Source organism: Eutrigla gurnardus (assembly GCF_963514095.1).
Source record: "Eutrigla gurnardus genome assembly, chromosome: 7".
NCBI classification, from domain to species: Eukaryota; Metazoa; Chordata; class Actinopteri; order Perciformes; family Triglidae; genus Eutrigla; species Eutrigla gurnardus.
In genome coordinates, this window is record NC_139921.1 from 16008657 (window position 1) to 16028745 (window position 20089).

A 20089-nucleotide genomic window follows, 5' to 3' on the forward strand; every position below is an offset into this window, starting at 1 on the left:
ACCTTATTAAACTGTTCACACACACATAATAAGCAGCTGATATATTGAAAGCCATTAGCTTAGTAGTCTTTGCTGTTGACTTTGTTGAGACTAAATGGACTTTGAAAACTGCTGAGTTAGTGAGATTTTCGAGGCTGCCCCAGAATGTAGTGGAAATACTATACTGTCTCTCTAGCCTTGACTTGGTTAATGGTTACGTCTGTGAGTTAACAAATATATTGATGCGCTCCTGAAACAAAGGAGAGTGTTGTGGCTTGTTGAGGAGGTGTACTTTGTGAAATTGCGGTGTGGGAATGTGAACATCTATGGCTTGGCTGTAATGGAAATTTTGTGCTGGACTATATACTTAACTATGCAACCATTATATGCAAGTTAGGATTTAACAAGTCTTTCCACTGAGCTGTTGAGGAAGAAGTAGGAGGGTTTTTTTAAAAATAGATAAAGGTATGCTGCTTACAAATTGCACACTGTTTTGTATTTAAACTATGTAGATGAAGCAATCATCCCCTCACATGTGACCTGTGAGAACAATTTCCAGTCGGTCCGCTACTGGTTCCAATAGCTGGATCGCATATCTGAAGCATTGACCTTCACAGCTGGATCTCACTTTTACTAGCACATGTTTTAGCTGCTGTTAATTCTTTGATTAGGGTGCTGTATTGTGCGTTTTCCAAATCTATCAAAGTTTTTAGAGAATATACTCAACACTTTGTTCAGTAACATAACAGCGACGACATCATATAAGCCTCTGACGGGCTATATTTCTGGGGTTCCAGTGTTGTCAGCGGATGCCCAAGCCAAGAATTCCTTTTCTGTGCGATTTTTGTTGTTTATTTTATAATAAGCAACTTCAGATGCAAGACTGGAGTTGGAGTTGAGTGACGACGTATACGGAATATGGATGGATTGTTTCACAAGTAGCCAGCTTACAAGATAACTTTACCTGACGATTAACATCGCCTGACGATAGCCGGTGGTTTCTGAGATTGCATTTCGGCTGATGTGTTCGACCTCTTATGTTCTCCACAAAGACCTGCTTTGGTTAATTGGTTAACAATATACAAACTGCAGACTGAAACCAGAACGCTTCTGATACCAAAATGAATTGAAAACCATGTTAAAAAGTGCATGTTTGTTATACTTGGCATCTTTAGTCAATTGGTAGTTTTGTAGGAAACAGATGGTTTAAACTAATGTGCACTGCTCACTGCCCCTGCTAAGGTGGTTTCGTTTTATAGACCCTTTCCCGCAGTTATTTTCCAAAACATTATTAGCATTTGGGCTTTAAAGGATGAATTCCAAAAACTATTTTCCTACCAATAAAATGAATAGTAACAAATGTGGTCTTAAAGCAGTCAGACAGCTGTGCGTATCTTACATCGGTCTCAGTTGCTGAAGAGGAAATTGCTTGAATGTGACATTTTTTGTTTTGTATGTATTGTATATTAAGATCCACATTGTTAAGCATCGAGGCAACCAGGCGATAGCTTTAACTCTACAAAGGCCTCAACACTTGCACAGCCAACAAAATACAAACACAGATGTATACATAGATCATGTTAAAATACAGATTAAACATTAACATTTACACCATTATCATACTTTTAGTGAACACTTGAATTGTCCTCCACATCCAACAGGGTAGCACAGCGTGGCTACACATCCTTCAGAGATTATTGAAGATGCTGAAGAGTCTCTGTGGCACAGAGCAACACCAGACACTCTGCTTTTACACTGTCTGTCCGATATTGGCTGCTTATTATTTAGTAAATGGGGCAGAAATGCATCATAATTGGTGAAAAATACAGACATGGATGCTTATGCTCCTCTCATGGAGGATGGGTCATGGAGGATGCAGACTACACTGCAGGTTACAAGTATTCTTTGTCCAGAGCGACGGGCAAGGCAGGAAACACTTTGCATTACATCACACAGGAACAGAAACTTGGTTGATCATGACCAGGTCATTTGTATTCGTCTGCATGGCCTGTTTCAACAAAGCCAGTGAGTGGTCCATCATTGCGGTTTCCCCCTGAAACCTCTGGCATGTGGTATCAGCCACAGATAATGCCGGCTTGTAGAGTAAGCTGAGCTGGTGCTGGAGTCAAGTGTGTGCTCAAGTCTTCAGATAAGTCAGATGGTTTACACTACCAGTGTCTACTCTTTAGTGCGGTTCATTCAGACGTGTCTTGTTTTGGCACTTAGGATGTGCTTTAGGAGATATAGGTTATGATTCTGAGCAGTTACTAGAAGAGTGGCGAAACTCACAAATGTGGTGTTGGTGATTTGTGCCGTTCCTTCCCCTCCCTTTAACTTGGCATTGACTGCAGCATAGCAGCTTTTTTAGAGGGAGACATTTGGTGTGAGGAAGTGAAGGAATTTCACATGGCAGACGCGACAAAGCCCAAACCAAATGTAAAGACAGAAGCGGCAAAGGAAGCAGATACCTCATTCTTATTCATAGTGGCATAGAAAGCGTAATAGCCAACCACATCACTCCTTTTACACCATCGACCCTGTGATTTGTCAAGGAGCGTTAACAGAGTTTTCTCTAGTGGTCAGCTCCTCCTTGCCAGCTCCTCCATTTCTCCCAGTGAGGTTTTGCATGGGAACTGTGTTGTTGAGAGGGCTTGGTGCAGATTGTGGAGCAAGTTGTGCAGCGTTGAACGAGACTCTCATGAGCTCAGTTCACTCATGGAAACTTTGAAACGTTTTGATTGCTCAAGCCAAACATCCAGCTGCATATCACAGGTTTTTCAAGACTTCATAAATCACTAACTTTAGGCACATCCCATGCTCTCGTGTGAAATAGTTCTCTTGTTGAATAAACTTAATTCCAGGGAGAGCTGTAAAAGGGTGTATGTTCTCTATAAAACTGTACAATATATAGGAGATTAGTCAATTGAGTGCGCTTGTTAATCGTGAATCATTTTGGTTGCAGCCTCTAACAGACCAATGAAATACCTTTCCCCTACAACAGGAGGTTTGTGTTATCAGCTGTGGGCTGCTGACCAATGATGGCCATGTAAGGATGGACATATTTTCTTACAAGCTTGTCAACACTGGTAAAAAAGTATTTCAGGCTCATGACATTATCTCCATCCGTGGGCTGTAAAATCAAATTATGCTCTCTATCCATACTTGGCAATATCATGTAATGTTTTCCTTTATGATGGTTTGCGTCTCCATAGATTTCCATTTATTATCTTGAAGTGAAGTTTTGTGTCGAAGCTTAATTTCTTTAGCTTGGCAAAACCGGTTCTGACCCCGTTGGCCTGCGAATATTTAAGGAAATGGAGCTCTCTGCACAGTGGCTACTCAGTGCTCCATTCTCACACGACTATGACTTCATATTTAGGAAACATTTGTGAGGAAAATTCCCCATTTGGCCAGGAAGGATGTGAAACTGGATATGGATTTCATTTTTCTTATATTCAAACGTAGTTCAGTAAAGACATATAAACAAAGTAGCTGGGTTTTTTTTTTCTTCTTCCCATCAGTTTTCCCCCTCTCTGTTGTTCCAAGGTTTAGCCTTCAGCAGTCAGGGCTACAAGAGGAAATGGCTAGGTTTTCCATAGTATATGCAGCGTTTAAATTAGGCCATGTCAGTAATGATTTGAGCGAGGCCTTTTACTGTAAACCACTCCTCTGTGTCTCAGTCTGGGAGTAGAAACACAGAGCTCCGAGTTGTCTTTTGTTGATTTGTGGGTGGGGGTCTGTTCAATGTAGCTGGAATTCTATGAAGTCGTCCCCAGACAGCGTTTTAATGCCATCTGTTATTGCTGTTATTTATTCAAAAGGTGAGAGAAGTCATCATTGAAGAGAGCACATCTGGTTTATAACAGCATTACATTACTTCAAGTTGACAACAGAAAATTGGAGTCCCCTAGCACACTATTCTAACAAAGAGGAAATACGGAAAATAAACCCTGATAGTATTTCTGGACTCATTGAGATTTTTTTAAAATTATTACTTGTAGCTGCACTGTTTACTATTGGCATTTTCATCTCAGCTACTCAAGTTAACTTAAACCCTTAGCTGCACATTACAGAGCGTCTGCCAGGTACACAAAAATGGAAATATGATTAATTACATTGTTGCAAACGAGCAGGCTTAGTGAGTTTCTTACAATAAAGTATAAAACTGAAATCAAATCCATAAAATATTTGGTGTTGATGCTCAAACCAAACTGTGTTTTCGAAATAATATGAAATGCTTAAGCTTTTAAGGCTTGAAAGGTGGCCATATTATGTTTTGTAGTCTGGAAGGGCTCTTTAATAACTCATCCATGATAACATGTTTATGCTTTTGCTGACCATACTGCCTTTCAATACACATCTTTAAGATGCATTTCTCAAATCCTGACACATACCTTCTGTCTGTGTTTCTCTTACCTGTCCCAGAATCTCCTCAGTTGTCCTCGCCCCTCTCCACCAGTGAACATGACCAGGCAAACGTTGACTTGGGCCCAGACTGTTATGGCCGGCTATACGTGGAGCCGCTGGACGTAGAGGGTGAACGTCCAGTGAGCCTCGTGTCCACCCTGTCCTCTGGTTCATCCCGTGATAGTCGCAGCCTTTTTGGGAGCACCGTAGCCCTTCCTTCCTCCACCACCCCACCCATACAGAGCGAGGAGGACATAGACTTGGAGCTAAGCCCAGCCGAAAGCACCGGAGAGCGGGCAGGGGACCGGAGTCCCACCCTCACTTGCTCCAGGGGCCGCTGGCAAGAACGGCTGGAGCGCAGGGTGATCAGCAACCAGTGGAACAACAACGCAACCTCCAACAGGAAAGCAAGCGGTGAAATACCTCACATCCAGGCTTCGCCTGTCATCGCGCACGCTATGGCGCCCAACCCAAAGCTGACCTATGTGGACCGCGTTGTCATGGAAATCATTGAGACGGAGCGCATGTACGTCAAGGACCTGCGCAGCATCGTGGAGGTGAGTGTCACAGTTCTGCTGACTGGACTGAAACTGAATTTTGCGCTACAGTAAGTGGGTTTTTTGAAACTCTCAGCCAAGTATTCACTGTGAGCCAACCATTTGATATTATAAAGAGTCAATCATCAGTATTCTGTGTATTTAAAGCACATGTTTGACTTGGATTAATGTGCAGCTATGACTTCATGTCTGCAGCACTCTGGAGGTGATTTACTGAATTTGGCCGGCTAGGAGCCAAAATAGGGCAATTGGGCTCAACGGCTGTTGAGAACAAATAATATCTTCTGTGTTCCAACTTAAGCAGCTGTTTGTGGCCACAAATGAGTAAAACATAGAGGAGATTTTTCTTTCCCTTTCATTACCAGGATTAATTCTGATTTCTAAACAAATCAGTGGGTTGACAGAAATGCATGCCTTACATCTGGAAATTGTGTGCTTTTGTTTATAGTTGTGTAGTTCATAGAGATGAAGGCTGTGGAGCAGTTTATGATCTGGCCATAGTGCTGTGTATATAAACCATTCTGTTTATTTACAGTGCAGGGAAAGTTTAAAGTCTGGGATTCTAGACCCCGCTCATATCTGCAGTTCAAACACAGAGTCCAAACTGGGACACAGTGCGGGTCTTTCATGACGGTAATCGTGGGCTTTATGACCTTAAAGATAAACCTGAAACCCGTCTCAGAGATGTGAAGCATGGAAAATGGCCCACGGATGATTGTACAACTCATCAGACCACTTGCGTCTTATCACATCTTTTACCTTTTGTAGTCTAGAAACAACTTCCAGACCAAGAGATGTGTTTGGCTCTCAATCTTTCTTGGGTCCCGTATAGAAACAGGAGTGCTCTAATGTCAAACAGTCTCCACTGGCTTATGGTAATGGCTTTAACATGTGAGGCATTTCTGAGACTGACTGGCAGTAAACCAGCTCTCATCTCTCTTCACCTTGCCTCAGACTGTACGGACGTCTGACAGTTGCTGTGGGAGGGAGTGCTGCCCCCATCACAGCTTCAGTAAGGACTTGCTACTGACAAACACTTCCAAAGTTTCTGACTATATTAGTTGGTAGGAGTAGCCGCCCATCAAGCAGCGTGCTCTGGCCTCAGTCACAGCCTGTGCAGCAAACTCCAGCCTCCAGCCTACCCTGAGCTCTCAGGCCCTCCCAGCCAACACAAACACCTCCGTCTTCGTGCCAACTGGAGAAATAACACAGTTCAGGGGAGAGCAATTGTTTTTTTCTATACGCTACAGTGTGGGAACACAGTCTGGTGCAGATGAACCCTCTATCCTTTTATCACAGTCTGTATCCCATGCAGCTCATTTTAATTTCACACCAGGTCTTGAACCCGACACGTCAGTGTGAAACTCTTCCTTCATTTTGTAATTGTTTCTTCAGCAAACTAATTCCAAGCTTCCACTAGATATTGCCACTGAACTCTCCGGCAGCTGTTGAAGCTATGTCCACTCTGCCTTCAGATCTTGTCTGTCACTCACTCTCAAATCTCACCCTCAACATTCTCTGCATTTAAATAATGCAGCTGTTTGACCCAACTGGTCACATGTCTAAATACAGCCCCAACACCTGGCCTGAATGAATGTGACCACTGACCAGTGCTCGTGGAATTCAGGAATATGAGTCACCGTTATTCTTCGCTTGATAAGAATTTTTTATTTGATCCATAAATCAGTATTAGGGAGAATAAAAAAAAAAATAAGGACAAAACAGCCCTTATTATTAACAAAAAAAAAAAAGTTTTACTTCGTTAATTGTGTTTTGCATTAACATAAAATTGCATCCGGGCATTTATAAAAAAGTATCTCTCCTTATTCTTTAATACACTGCAAACTATGCAAACTAGAGATGCACAGCATTAAATCTCTCACACTCAGCTGAAGGTCACGTGTTTATGGTTTTAACACAGGGGGTGACATTTCCATAGGCGACTATGAGACGCCCTGCTGACTGCAAGTCAGCATTGCTCTCACTGCACTGGAATTCTCCATCCATAACCAGCAGCAGTTCATTCAGTACTGCGATGTGATGACTCTACTCTTAATCCGGGCTGCCGGGCAGGCCTGCTAAGTGTGTGTGTGTGTGTGTGTTTTTGTGTGTGTGTGTGCACCGCATTGTTTGGGGTTGGGAGGCTGGGTGTGTGTGTGTACAAGCTGTTTACTGGTATGCTCTTTATATAGTCACAGTCTGCTTACTTCTCCATTTGTTTGGAGTTTGTTTGTATGCCACACTAGTGTGTGACTGACCAAGGGGCAGGATGATCATCCAGATGTTGGCATATGTAGTAACTGTGTTTTCAGAAATCGTTATCTAATTCTGAATGCTCCCGGGGTCCAGGGGGAGTCAGATCTGGGGAGGGGAACAGTCTGTGCAGATGTTAAATGTCTGGGTACCTCAGAACCTCATCAAACAGTCACAGTGACTTACGGAACAAATCCTTAAAAGGATTATTTAAAGATCACAACAGTTTGTGTGTGAATTACTATAATGATGCTGCTTTTTAAAAACAGAAGGAACTTGAAATCATGATGGGACACCTCTCCCTATCTGTCTACGTTTTCTTATTCTATATTCTTATTTTAATATAGAGTAAGTGCCGAGAACAGGTGTAATGTGAAATAGGGATAAAAGACCTATGCAGAGAAACATGCTTATCATCATCTTACAATCATCATAGAGGATATAACGGGAAGAGAGGAGAATATTGATTTTCTACATGCATGCCCCATCTGCTGGTAAGAATTTGGAAGTGTCACCAAATACTGGCCTTTCCTATAAAACTCAATGTTTTATATACATCTCCATCTCTACTGTTTTTCAGGATTACTTGGCTTACATCATCGACATGAGTAAGCTTCCCATACGACCAGAGCAAGTGTGTGCTCTGTTTGGAAACATCGAGGACATCTATGAGTTTAACAGGTAAGTCACGAAACATATCCATTCATTTCTTTATTATGTATTACTTAAAATGGCCACAGCACTCAAAAGTACTGGATAATCTTTGAAAAGATGTTTGTTTTCATGGTAGTCTGCAAAACATCTATCTAACATATGCATTCTCAGATAACGGCAGAATGTTAAGATTGCATGTTTTTAATCCATTTGCCACTGACATTTCTCTCTCACTGACAAAAAACGGAAGTAATGAGAAACAAAAGAGCGACACAGTGACTCCCACACGAAACGCACTTTTGCAACAATCACAAAGCCAGGGAAATGGTGCTGCCAGCTTCACATTTATGTCAGCGAGTACTCATTGCTGACCGCACTCCTTGCCAAAATACACATTAACATTCTTCCCTCCTCTCACAGCAAGGAAGCTCCCTGGTAATGCCAAGGCTATCATGCAGCTTTGGGCCACAAACGGAGACGATTTGATTCTTATTACATTTCAAATGAAATTCCAACCAGTGGTATAACACAGATGGGTTTCGGATCCAAAGTTTCCATGTGTTGCCCTTTTCGGAGGGATTCAAATTTCCGTGTCACATTGCGCTGGGGGCCTGTTTTCTTTAACCTCTTACTACTCCACCCATCTTTACCTCCTTTATAGACTCATTTTAGTATTTTTAAGGGGTTGTTCTAGTCATAAATAAAGATTGTGTTTTGCTTAGGCCTGTTCAAATGGTTAATGTTTTGAGTGTTTAAGGGTTTAGGACATTATGGTGGATGCATAATATGGTTGTTCAATTATGTCTTAGTTGTTGCAGCTTTTTTGGGCTTTATACACTTTGTTATACATTTGGTGCAAAATGTTTAGCAGAATTGGAAAAAAAGACAAATCTTTCGGAAGTACCACATTAAGATACTAATACCTCGACTAACACTGTAGAAAAAAGGAATGCTGTATCAAAAACCTTTTGACTTTTAAGCAAAAATGGCTTTTTCTCAACTTCTCAGAAACCCTCTTATCGTCATTTTACATAGAAAAGCCATACATTCTCTGAATGCCCCATGTCTCTGGTTTGTGTTTGTAAAGTTTCGTGAGGCCGTGATTATCGTAGAGGTTACAACATTTTATACAGCGAGGTCAAGTTTCAAAAAATGGTCTCAGTATGTGAACTGGTTACTATGGAGACGGACATCATCACACATGAATACAATTGAGCTCATTGGATCCACAAGAATCTCAGCTTTCCAGTAAAGCCTGTTTTGCAATTCCAGAATTGTTTAGGAACCCCACTATTTTAGAATAGGCCATGGATTTTTAACAGTTTTTGCACCCAGCTGAATGGGTTTATCATAACAGTGTCTGTAAAGGGGAGACTTGTGGGTACCCATAGAACACATTGTCATCGACATATCTTGTTGAAGTGAGAGTTCAAGGGACCCCTGTAAATATAGACATGCCCATTTTTCTTTCGCCAAAATGTTCCTGAACTTTTTAGCCACTCTCCCGATAAGATAGCATGACACGGTAGATTCGATAGATTCATCACAGCATTGTTAAGGTGGAGAAATTCTTGTGTCAGCCTGTGAACAGGTGCCTGATATTTACTTAATATTGCAACAGAGCTGTTGTAATTTGTAGGAGGCTGCCCTAGGGGAAACGAGATGTTGTTGCAAGAAAGAGAAGGTTTTTTTTCTACAGCGTCTCGTTGGAGAAATTCAATGCCAGTTTATCTACCATGATCCAGAGATCACACACTGATGAGGACAAACCAGTTACTGTACATACTGTACTGTACGGTATGCATAGTAGATGTCTTGATAAGTTACTTAATTCAAACCCTTTTTGACTTTGTATTCGTGCAGTGTCATTAATTCTCATTGGACGTGAACTGTATTGATGAACAGCCTTTCTTTTATTGAAGGAAGAAATCATGCGTCATGAACAAATATTGACATTTTGTCTGAAAGAAATCTCAACAGCAATATTTTCTCATTGTGTCATGAACATTGACACGTTCTGCTTGTAGTCGGTTTCGGTACAGGCCACAGTATCTTTGATCTTAGCTCTGGAATGCTGTGTGTTTCATTTTGTTTGAACCTCATAATTTCACGTGTTATGTTAACTGCTTTGGCGCGGAGCACTTGATGAATGGTGATGTTGAGGGTTTATTTTTGCGGTTGTATTTTTCCACAGTGACCCTCCCTGCATGTATCTCCGTCGCTCATGTACACTTCATTCACAGTGATGTCACACAGGGTAAAGCATGCAAGTGCTTTACGACTCTCAGATCTCAGGTTTCCCAAAGTCCAAACGAGGCATTCAGTTTCTAACTGAATGCCGCCATCTAGTGGAGATTTTTCATCATTGTGGTTAAAAATTGACTTTGCCATCATCTCATTATTCCTTCCATCTGTTTTGGATTCCTTCTTAGACAAAGACATTAGGTTAGCAGGTCCGTTAACACTCAACCTTCTCTCTGTTCTGCTTTTCAGTGAACTGCTGCAGTCTTTAGACATGTGTGAGAACAACCCCGTGGCCATCGCTCGATGCTTTGTTGATAAGGTGAGGGCGACCACATGGCTCATACTATTTCACAGCGATATCACAAAACATCCTCACAAAATAAGTGTTTCTCTGGCTTCTGTTTCCTCAGAGTGAATACTTTGAAATATATACTCAGTATTGCACCAACTATCCCAAGTGAGTAGCTTGAAAATATTAATTGTAATTTTTACAGTAGTATATTCTTTGAGAGTCAAATTTGACACCATTAATATGATTCCCTGCTGTCCTCCAGCTCAGTGGCAGCACTGACCGACTGCATGAGGAGTGAAACTTTGGCCAAGTTCTTTCGGGACCGACAAGCCTTTCTGAAGCGATCTCTTCCTTTGGGCTCCTTTCTGCTAAAGCCGGTCCAGAGGATCCTGAAGTATCACCTGCTGCTTCAGGTACAGAATGTCCTCAGGAGTCTTTTTGTTTGAACACCTTCTTTGAAAGGAAGCCTGCAGCCATTGGCAGATTTAAAGTCCTGTTGTTTATCAACTGTTCTCAACCCTGTGTCATTTTATAACTGTTTATCATGCAGCACGTTGCTTGTGATGATTAGTTCAACCAAAGAGTCATTTACTCTTTTCTGGTTCTTTGATTTGATTAATTATTCTGAGCCCAGGGGCTAAAAACGATTGAGTCAGTTGGTGGTTAGTTTTATCAGGTACAAGCAACAGACAAATCACTAATTCCCTGTATAGGCGACCCTGTCGGACAAAGTAACTGTTCCTGATCTCTTTTAAAGGAAATTGCTAAACACTTTGACTCCGACGAGGAGGGCTACGATATTGTCCAGGAAGCCATAGACACCATGACTGGAGTGGCCTGGTATATCAACGATATGAAGAGGAAACACGAACATGCTGTCAGAGTGCAGGTCAGCTGGAATTGCATTATTAATTGCATGTATGGCAACATCCTGAAACGGTGTATTTATGTCACTGCCATGCCATGCTTACAGATAGTACAGAATGTACTCAGCCAAGATCAGCAACTGTGTTACACTCTTTCTTTCTTTTAACCCTTTTTTTCTGAGATTTTCTCGTGTATCTCTGTTGTCTAGTGTAACTCTTGTCTGGAGGACCCAAATTAATGTATTTCTTTAATGTATTAAACGCTTCCATCTCTTGCATTAAGATTTATTTAAAAGCAGATATTGTCCAAAGCAAATCTGTGAATCTTCATTATTTGATTTTGCCCGTACTTTTTTTCTCAAGTCTAGTTGAGTGCTAAAGTCAGGGCGACAGCTTTCCTTGGTTTTAGGTACTGACCAAGTGGCTGGTTCACCTTCCTGGTTTTCTTTGCATGTTTTATCAGGATTACAAATAAAAGCTCACGCATAGCTGGCATTTACTTTTGCTCATGCTGAAGGAACATGGTGTAAGTGGGGGGTATGTGCTTTCATCATCTGCAGGAGATACAGTCTCTTCTGATCAACTGGAAGGGTCCTGACCTGACCACCTATGGAGAGCTGGTGCTGGAGGGCACCTTTCATGTCCTGCGGGCGAAGAACACCCGCACACTTTTCCTCTTCGAACGGATGCTCCTCATTACCAAGAAAAGAGGGGAACACTATGTCTACAAGATCCACATCTCGGTATGCTTTTTGACAGTTTTATTTAATTGATTAGTGATATAATCATTAAACAAATGTGGGTGAGGAGAATGATACAGGTGTACAACAGAAAGATCAGATTAGACGTTGTTAAAACATTATTAATAAGGTAGCAAATTGTAACAAACTCAATCTACTCTCACTTACATCATCACATCATTTATTGTTGTTGCAGTGCGCCACCCTCATGCTCCTTGACAGTGCCAAGGACCCCCTACTCTTCAGCGTTATCCATTTCAAGCATCCCAAGCAACCCCATACTGTGCAGGTAAATGAAATGTGAACCAGTTAATGTCAACCTTTTTCCTTCTGCAGCACAATCACAGAACACATAATATTGCATCAATTGCACTGCAACATCACCAAACTTTGGACGTGTGTATTTAGATCATTTAATTTTCTAATAATAATTTGTGTTGAGCCCATCAGTTGTACGTTACCCTGCCATTTTATGTCATCAAAGACAAGTGTTTGTTGTTCCAGGCCAAGTCTGTAGAAGAGAAGCGTCTCTGGGCACATCACATTAAGAGGCTCATTCTTGAGAACCACAACACCATCATCCCACAGAAGGTAAACCACACCGTAGTGTAGTTTTCTTCTTGTCAGCTACTGAAGAGTGATCTTGTATGCAATCATGCTGTATTTTCTCTTTCAAGGCAAAAGAAGCCATCCTGGACAATTCTAACTGTAAGTGTTACAAATAAAGTCATTTTTTGTTCATGCTAGCGCCGCTTTTACTGTTTCCATAGCAACTAAAGATACTGCTAACAAAAGAGGAGGCTGGTTAATTTTCAGTGGAAAATGTGGAATGCTGTTGGATTTACCTGGAAGGCGTAGCCCATAACCCAATCATTTGTGAGAAAAGTAGTTTTTGTAATTGCGCCTGTGATGACTCGTCTCTCTGCTGCTCAGATCCGGGGAAGTACAACTATAGTCCTGAGAGGCTGAAGAAAACAGAGTCCTGCCAAGCTGATGACTTCCATCTTGGAGGCCGAAACGGGAGAAGAAGATCAGGTAAAATGAAATCCTGCTCAGTCTATTTGTGTCTTTTTGTTATGTATTAATCAAATAGAATTACAGGAGAGTATTGCTGATAATTAATTCTCATTTGTCTGTCTTTTTTTTTAGAGCCTGCAAAACAAATCAGAAGGAGCACAAAAGGTTGGTACATTGTGAGTTTTGTTTATATGCCTATAAATATATATAAGTGCCCTTCAATAACGGGATGAGTTTGATCCACATTCTGGGTCCTGTCCGGTGGTCCAGCGGCCCCACATCCCCATACCAAGGTAATGTTGTGTCAAATAGGAGCTGCACACATCTCCGTGGCATTGCGGCTTTGTTCTCCCTCAAAGACACCCAGAAAACAGATCAAAAGACACACTCCCACTCCACTGGCCTAACCCATAATGAAGTTAATTATATGCCACATTGGTGGAAGGCTTTGTCATACACAAGCTCTTTTCAATAGTCAAATTCAGCCTTGTCCTCAGATCCCATCTCCCTGCTCTCATCTATTCTAATTGCCATTATGAAAGAGAAATTCTCTCTATTCTTGTCGCCAGTTTTCCTTCGCTCCCAGTCCAGATCGATTTTTTTCTAAACAATGTAATGAAGAAGCAATTTTCATGTCAACCATCCCATCTCGGTGAGGGAGTAGGTCATCACATCCTTGCTAATTGCATCATGTCCAGTTTGAGCCTCTGAGATGAAGATGTGCCTAATTGGTATTTATCTAATCACACGGCCTCCCTTAAGTCTGAGCCAGACTAACTGCTGCCTCACTGAGTCTCTGCGTCTGTAGGCAGAGATTGTTGTCCTGACCGTGATTGCACATGATGCATGCGACGTCCAGGTTATTTTGTCATGATGTATTTGATTTGAGCAGGCTCTTTTCAGAGTTATTGACGTTCTTCTTCTTTTGTTTATCTGTCCTCCTCTTCTTTATATCTGCTCTCTGTGCAGCTGTTTTGAAGGTAAGTGCTTGAAATCCAAATGTCTTTTATGAAACCAAAATATATATTTTTTTCCATTATGTTGTATGAAAGCAGTTTTTTAGGTGAGTGTGCTGGGGTGAGATATGGTTTCCGCAGTTTTGACTCAGCAGTTCAAACATGCCGTTCTAATTGCACAAACTCAAACCAAAAAAATAAAAAAGTACAAACCTTATCTTCCCAAAAACATACTTTGACTTGCCCTGGATTGCAGAAATCATAGCTCACCCGAAGCTGAAGCAGCTTTATGATGATTCCATCCAATTTACAGACTTGCAATCACATCATGGCTCTAGCACTGGCCTCGCAATAACAAACTCCATGTCTATGACTTCACGCTACAGCATGCAGATAGTGAGGGTGCACTGCTGGGGGAGAGGTGCTCCCTTCAGCCGGCCACTAGTGTCAGTACGCTGGCCTCCAGTCTAGGCGAGTCCCAGGCTGAGAGGCCGTGCGTGGAGGATCTAATTCCCAGAAGGGACTCCCTGGAGCAGCTACGTCCTGCTGACAGTGACCTGAAACTGGGCAGTGAGGGGAGGCTGGAGCTGGAGGAGGAGGGGGAGAGTTGCAAGGAAGATATACTGATGGGTGACGACCAGGTAGCCGACTTTGCCAGCTCAGTGCTGGCAGCCATCTCCTGCTGGCACTATAGAGCGAGGGCTTTGCTTTCTACTCAGTTCACAACGGTGAGGGTTTCTGCCACGCAGGGGTTTTCCTTTTTCCTGCACTTTTCCACTGGCTTACTCTCCGCTACTCTTTCTCCCACAATGGCTCTCTCCCTCTCCCTCTTTCTCTCTTCATAAATAGAATACACTAACACCTGCTACCATTTGCACTTTGCACGTTGAATGTCTCGGGTTAAATTCTGTGGAAAAACACTCAAACATACGGATGAAACGTGGTGCATGCTTTTGCTTTTGATTCTTTTGTTTTGGAGTTGGAGGTCATCCCGTCGCACGTTGACTCTTCTCCTCTGATGGATGTTTAACTCATCCATGTAGTTACAGCGTGGTGTTTTCCATGATTGCATTTATTGGGACATGATTTATGTGCATGATCATGCTGTTGTAACCATGCCTGCATTTGCATTAGAACCAGTGGCTAAATGCTCCCTGTTAAACGTAGTTTGACTTCAAAGGTTAATGTGACCATCTAATTAAATGATCATTATAATAGCGAAAGCTTTGCTCTTTTGATAATCATATTTCCTCATCACATTTCCCCTCTGGATATTCATAGTTCTTTGTGAAGGTTAATTGTTATACCAGTATTGTTTCTGAACGTGAATTAAGACTTTATTATTAACAATAACAACAACAAAGCATTTTATTCCAACTGTTGTCGTGGATTTCTCTAAGCTGACCATAAAACACATTAAATCTCTATGAAATGTTGCCTGCTGTGACAGATCTTCTGCTTCATGCTGCCTCACAGTGTTATCTCTAGGATGATTTAGAATAAAAACTCAATCCTACGTCCTGCTCTGCTCTTTCAGGGTGATCAGATCAGCATTATGGCTGATTTGGAAACCACACCAACAGAGGAGGTAGACGCTCACAGGCAGGAGGAAAAACATGCGTCTGTGAATGAAACCCTCGGCAGACAGGTACTTAATAACGCATCCCTTCATTTCCACGTGTCTCTAAGGCCACTTGTATTCAATGTGTTGAAGAATGCCCGTCTGTCCTCCTGCCCTTGGTATATTGCTCGGTTTGTTGTTAAGCATAATTTCTAGCCCGTTGTATAATTTGAATGACGCACTTTGGGTCTATTTGCTGTTGTTATATACCCTATCTGTGAATGAGAGCAAGCTTATTCAATCCAGCATTCAACATTTCAGGTCTAAGTGCCCTTTGCCATTAACACAGTATTTCTCTGAGGCCCATTTGAACGCGTACTTGGAGCTATATTAGTGCCTCATGTTTATTTGTAGCCCTGTAGATTAAAATGGCACACTGCTGTCGGTCTGCATTCCCACTGAGAAAGGCAACGTTGTATCTTGGAGCAGCTGATTTTCATGGTAACTTTACACAGCAGCTCCTGCATCAGTGAAGTTGAGTTTTTTCCTCACCTTATCTCCACTATACAGCTTCAAGCTGCATGTTTTGTTATTGCCGGCACTCCAAAAGAGGCAGACAACACCTAAAAACAAATTTAAATGAATGGCCGACTAGGGTGACATCAGCACTCTGAACAGAGTCGCAGACATTATAATGTTCACTGTTTAACTTGCTACGAGTATCAAAAATGGTCCAGCAAGGAGTCATTAGCAACCAAGCTGCAAGTACAATCAGTCTCCTTAATATTTACCACAGTTGCATATTATACATAGAGATGGGTCACTCAAGCTCAAGTGCGTCTCATAAGACACGCATCATAAATTGTGGAACACGTCTGATTAAACTGCCTCGATCCATTACATTAAAGGGAAACAGAGAGTGTCTGCTGTCCAAATGTCTCTTACTCATTACGTCCCATTTTGCATATTTTAGGTCAATGTGGAGAAGCCATGCCCTCTAGAATGTGTCCCTCAAGCAAGAAAGAGCGACCAGCTGGAGTTGCACGACTCCCAGAGTCCCCAGACTCCCGTCTACACTTCGCATCAAGAAGCCGACACACCAGAACCTCAAGATACCTCAAGAGAAACGGCGGAGGAAGAAGAGAGCGATTCCTCTGTTCTCCAAGCGGAGGACACAAGTTTACTGACGAATGGGGAGCTCTCGGAGGAGGAGGAGGAGGAGGAGGTGTATTCAGACAATAAAAGCATCTTACCTTCCTCTGTGTTGGACCAGGCAGGTTTGATCGCTGAGCGCTTCATCAGCAGCCTGTCCAGACGGAGCAGTCTGGTTTCCGAGGACTTGGGATCCCTCGCCTGCCCCTCACCCTCAATAGATAATGACGTCTTCAAAAGCCCCTCAGCTTGCGTGGACTTAGAGCAACAGACCCAGATGTTGGCCAGCCCTTCCCCAGAGCCACAGGGGATCTCCGAGGCTGATCTGTCGACGCCTGCACGCGACCCTCGACTAAACGCCCTCATTAATGGGGAACTCGGATCCACTCTCTCGAAGCAAGATCTCCTCCTCATAGGCAAGATCAGAAGATACTACGAGCACGCTGAGGACCAAGATGCTAACTTTAGCATCAAGCGCAGGGAGAGTCTCTCCTATATCCCGGCTGGTCTTGTCCGGCACCTGAGCCGACAGCTTAACAGTATTCCTCAGGAGCCGGCCGCCCCAGTCCAAAGGAAAGGCCTCTCTCGGAACCGCCCCACGTCCTGGTCTGTGTTTGACCTTCCTGGCTTGGAAAAGGGTAGAAGCGCTGACACTCATCAAAAGACTGAACCACAGGGACCAGTGGAAGCCAAAGCTAGATCTCAGAGCGTCACGGATACCTCTACCACAGAAGAAGAATTCAGAAGCTCATCAGATATGCTCAAGGTTTGGCAAGACATGGAAATGGACAGCCATGAAGTGCTACAGATTACGGAGGAGAAACTTAATGACTCAAGATTAGAAGTGACACACGATTTCAGTTCACACACTTTAGATGTCAGAAAGCAACCCCCTCCTATTTTAGAAGAGTCGGAAACGAGCACTGCGTCAGACGTCTCCTCCATCTCATCTCCCACAACCTTTCCAGCAGTGGAGGGGGGGTCATGTCAGGACTCCACATCTCAAGACAAAAGCCACGTCAACCATGGTCAACTCCCCAAGATCATAAGCTTCCGAACGAGTATGGACGAGGACCAGATCCTACAAGACATGGGGAAAATGAAAAAGAAAGTGTTCCAGCTGGCACGTCAGTACAGTCAGCGCATCAAAAATAACAGACCCCTGGTCTGGCAGAAGAACCGCGAAAGAGCAAATCAGCAGGTCTTCAAGAGTATGTCTACGGTCCATGAGGAGAAGATGCAATCGAGGAAAAAGGGTAAATAGGATGCTTACTGGTTTCTTTTGCAGTAACTCTTTAGCTTATGTATGAAGAAAACTGAAAAGCCTTTTTTGTCTGTTTTTTTGTGTGTATGTGTGCAGGTAAACCAAACCTGATGTTGCCCTTGAACACTTGCGATGAGTCAGTCATCCCTGAAGAGCGTTCTCCAAGCCCGGTCCAGAGCCCCAGCTCTGGAGCCAGCTCCCGGAGCCCGGTTACCTGCTCACAAAGCCCGGTTACCTGCCCACAAAGCCCGGTTACCTGCTCACAAAGCCCGGTTACCTGCCCACAAAGCCCGGTTACCTGCTCACAAAGCCCGGTTACCTGCCCACAAAGCCCGGTTACCTGCTCACAAAGCCCGGTTACCTGCCCACAAAGCCCGGTTACCTGCTCACAAAGCCCGGTTACCTGCCCACAAAGCCCGGTTACCTGCCCACAAAGCCCACTGTCGGAGACTGAGACCTTCCACTGGCCTGACGTACAGGAGCTGCGCACCAAATACACAGACACGTCCCACTCCTCAAAAGTCCCCCGTAGCTGCACGGTCCCAAACGGGCTGCCGGAGTGCTGTACAGACGGGTGTAATGGCTGCTCACACACGTACAATAGCTCCTCTGACCTTCCCAATGCTCTGACGAGGACACAGTCCGAAAAGGCACACAAAGAAAGGTGTCCTGTGGTGGAGGACTGGGCCCAGCCCAAGCTTCAGCCCCTGTTGTGCAGGTGGAGCTCCTTAGACCACATGTTGGGGTCTCTTCCCCTCCATGAAGTACAGACCTTTCAGGAACCTGTGAGCACATGCTTCCCAGCCAGTCAGGTGTCTGTGATAACAAGAGGAACCGGCAAAGATGGGGGCGGGGTTCTCCAGGAAGGCCTAGACATTGCCACAAAGTCCGCTGCCCCGTGTTCAGGGAAAATGACAGAAAGTAATTTAGTGAAAAGCTTACGAGAGAAGTTCCAGAGCTTAACCGCAAGCTCATGAACATGTGAATTATGTACATTTTTATTATCAGGGACTATCACACGGAAACATTGTTCATCCTTTACCTGATGCTTCTCAACACCCCTCCCCCCCAAATAATGCAACTTACTGTCTGCACATTAGTTTAAGTATGGTGCACATGGTGATGTTGTTGTCGGCACCAGTGGAACATAAAGGGACATTATTGGTTAATTATTAGTAAGGGCCATAAGGAGAAAGCATATTGTGTTCAAAAAGGTGTATTGCAATATTTGTACATTGGGAATTTGTCTGAATTGTACTATAGAAATGTAAAAATGTGTATATAGTCCACCATATCAATTGTTAAAGATTAGGGTTCACCTTTATTATTATATGCATCTATTTGGTTCCCTCCCACTGTTGGTGATTCTTGCTATAACCACTATAGCACTGTTGTCATTTAACCGTGTAAACTGTCAGCTGGAGTTTCAGGGGAAAGCATCAAGGAGCTAAAGTGTCATCATCGACATTAGCTCTGTTGTCAGCAGGTCTCTGACCGTACACCAAAGAGGATTTCCTTCTAACGTCCGTTGACTTGAACGCATGTGATCACAAACGTAAAGTGCTTCCACGTTTACTGTAGCTGCTTCTAAACCGGTCTTCACAAGCTGTATCACTGGAGCTTTAACTTTCTCAATAGGTTGTATATTGTCTTTAATATTATTTATGAAACTGTACATTTGGGAGAGATTCATCTTGTGTAAATACTGAAGCATAGCAACCATTTTTACTTCTCCATTCCAGATATATACATATATATATATATTACGCCATACTTGAAGTTTCCCATATTTTCAATAAAAACAGAAATGGTAACATACGTTTCCTCTTTATACTGTCACTGAAGAATGTTTATATAAGAATTGATATTAGATGAGGGGAGTATCAATCAGACTGCATTGTGTTTGGTGCATAACCTGTAAAATGTGGAAGGAATGTATGTTATTGACATGATTCTTCTGTCCTCTTTAGTCCCACTAAACTGAACTGCATCTGCAATATACAATTAGTATATAAGTTAATGCATTTGTGACTAAAAATATGATCTAATGTAATCACATTCTGGAGATCCTGGGTCATCAAAAACATAAGTTTTATTATATTTTATCCTAATTTTATGATAATTGCTTCTAAATGGGATTTTTACAC

General features: G+C 42.7%; 1 protein-coding gene across 2 annotated transcripts in view; it reads left to right on the forward strand.

Moving 5' to 3' along the window:
- LOC311016100 (pleckstrin homology domain-containing family G member 3-like) overlaps positions 1 to 20011 on the forward strand; it is a 32266-nt gene extending 12255 nt beyond the window's left edge. For both annotated transcript variants that reach the window (XM_084013593.1, XM_084013592.1), the window contains exons 3-18: positions 4405 to 4943; positions 7777 to 7877; positions 10344 to 10413; positions 10505 to 10551; positions 10649 to 10799; positions 11144 to 11275; positions 11813 to 11995; positions 12189 to 12281; positions 12497 to 12583; positions 12670 to 12700; positions 12926 to 13027; positions 13142 to 13185; positions 14352 to 14693; positions 15503 to 15613; positions 16500 to 17934; positions 18039 to 20011. In XM_084013593.1, coding sequence (XP_083869719.1) covers positions 4405 to 4943; positions 7777 to 7877; positions 10344 to 10413; positions 10505 to 10551; positions 10649 to 10799; positions 11144 to 11275; positions 11813 to 11995; positions 12189 to 12281; positions 12497 to 12583; positions 12670 to 12700; positions 12926 to 13027; positions 13142 to 13185; positions 14352 to 14693; positions 15503 to 15613; positions 16500 to 17934; positions 18039 to 18919 — 4349 coding nt within the window. In that variant the 3' untranslated portion in view covers positions 18920 to 20011. The remainder of the gene's footprint in view (positions 1 to 4404; positions 4944 to 7776; positions 7878 to 10343; positions 10414 to 10504; positions 10552 to 10648; positions 10800 to 11143; positions 11276 to 11812; positions 11996 to 12188; positions 12282 to 12496; positions 12584 to 12669; positions 12701 to 12925; positions 13028 to 13141; positions 13186 to 14351; positions 14694 to 15502; positions 15614 to 16499; positions 17935 to 18038) is intronic.
- Positions 20012 to 20089: the final 78 nt, after the last annotated feature.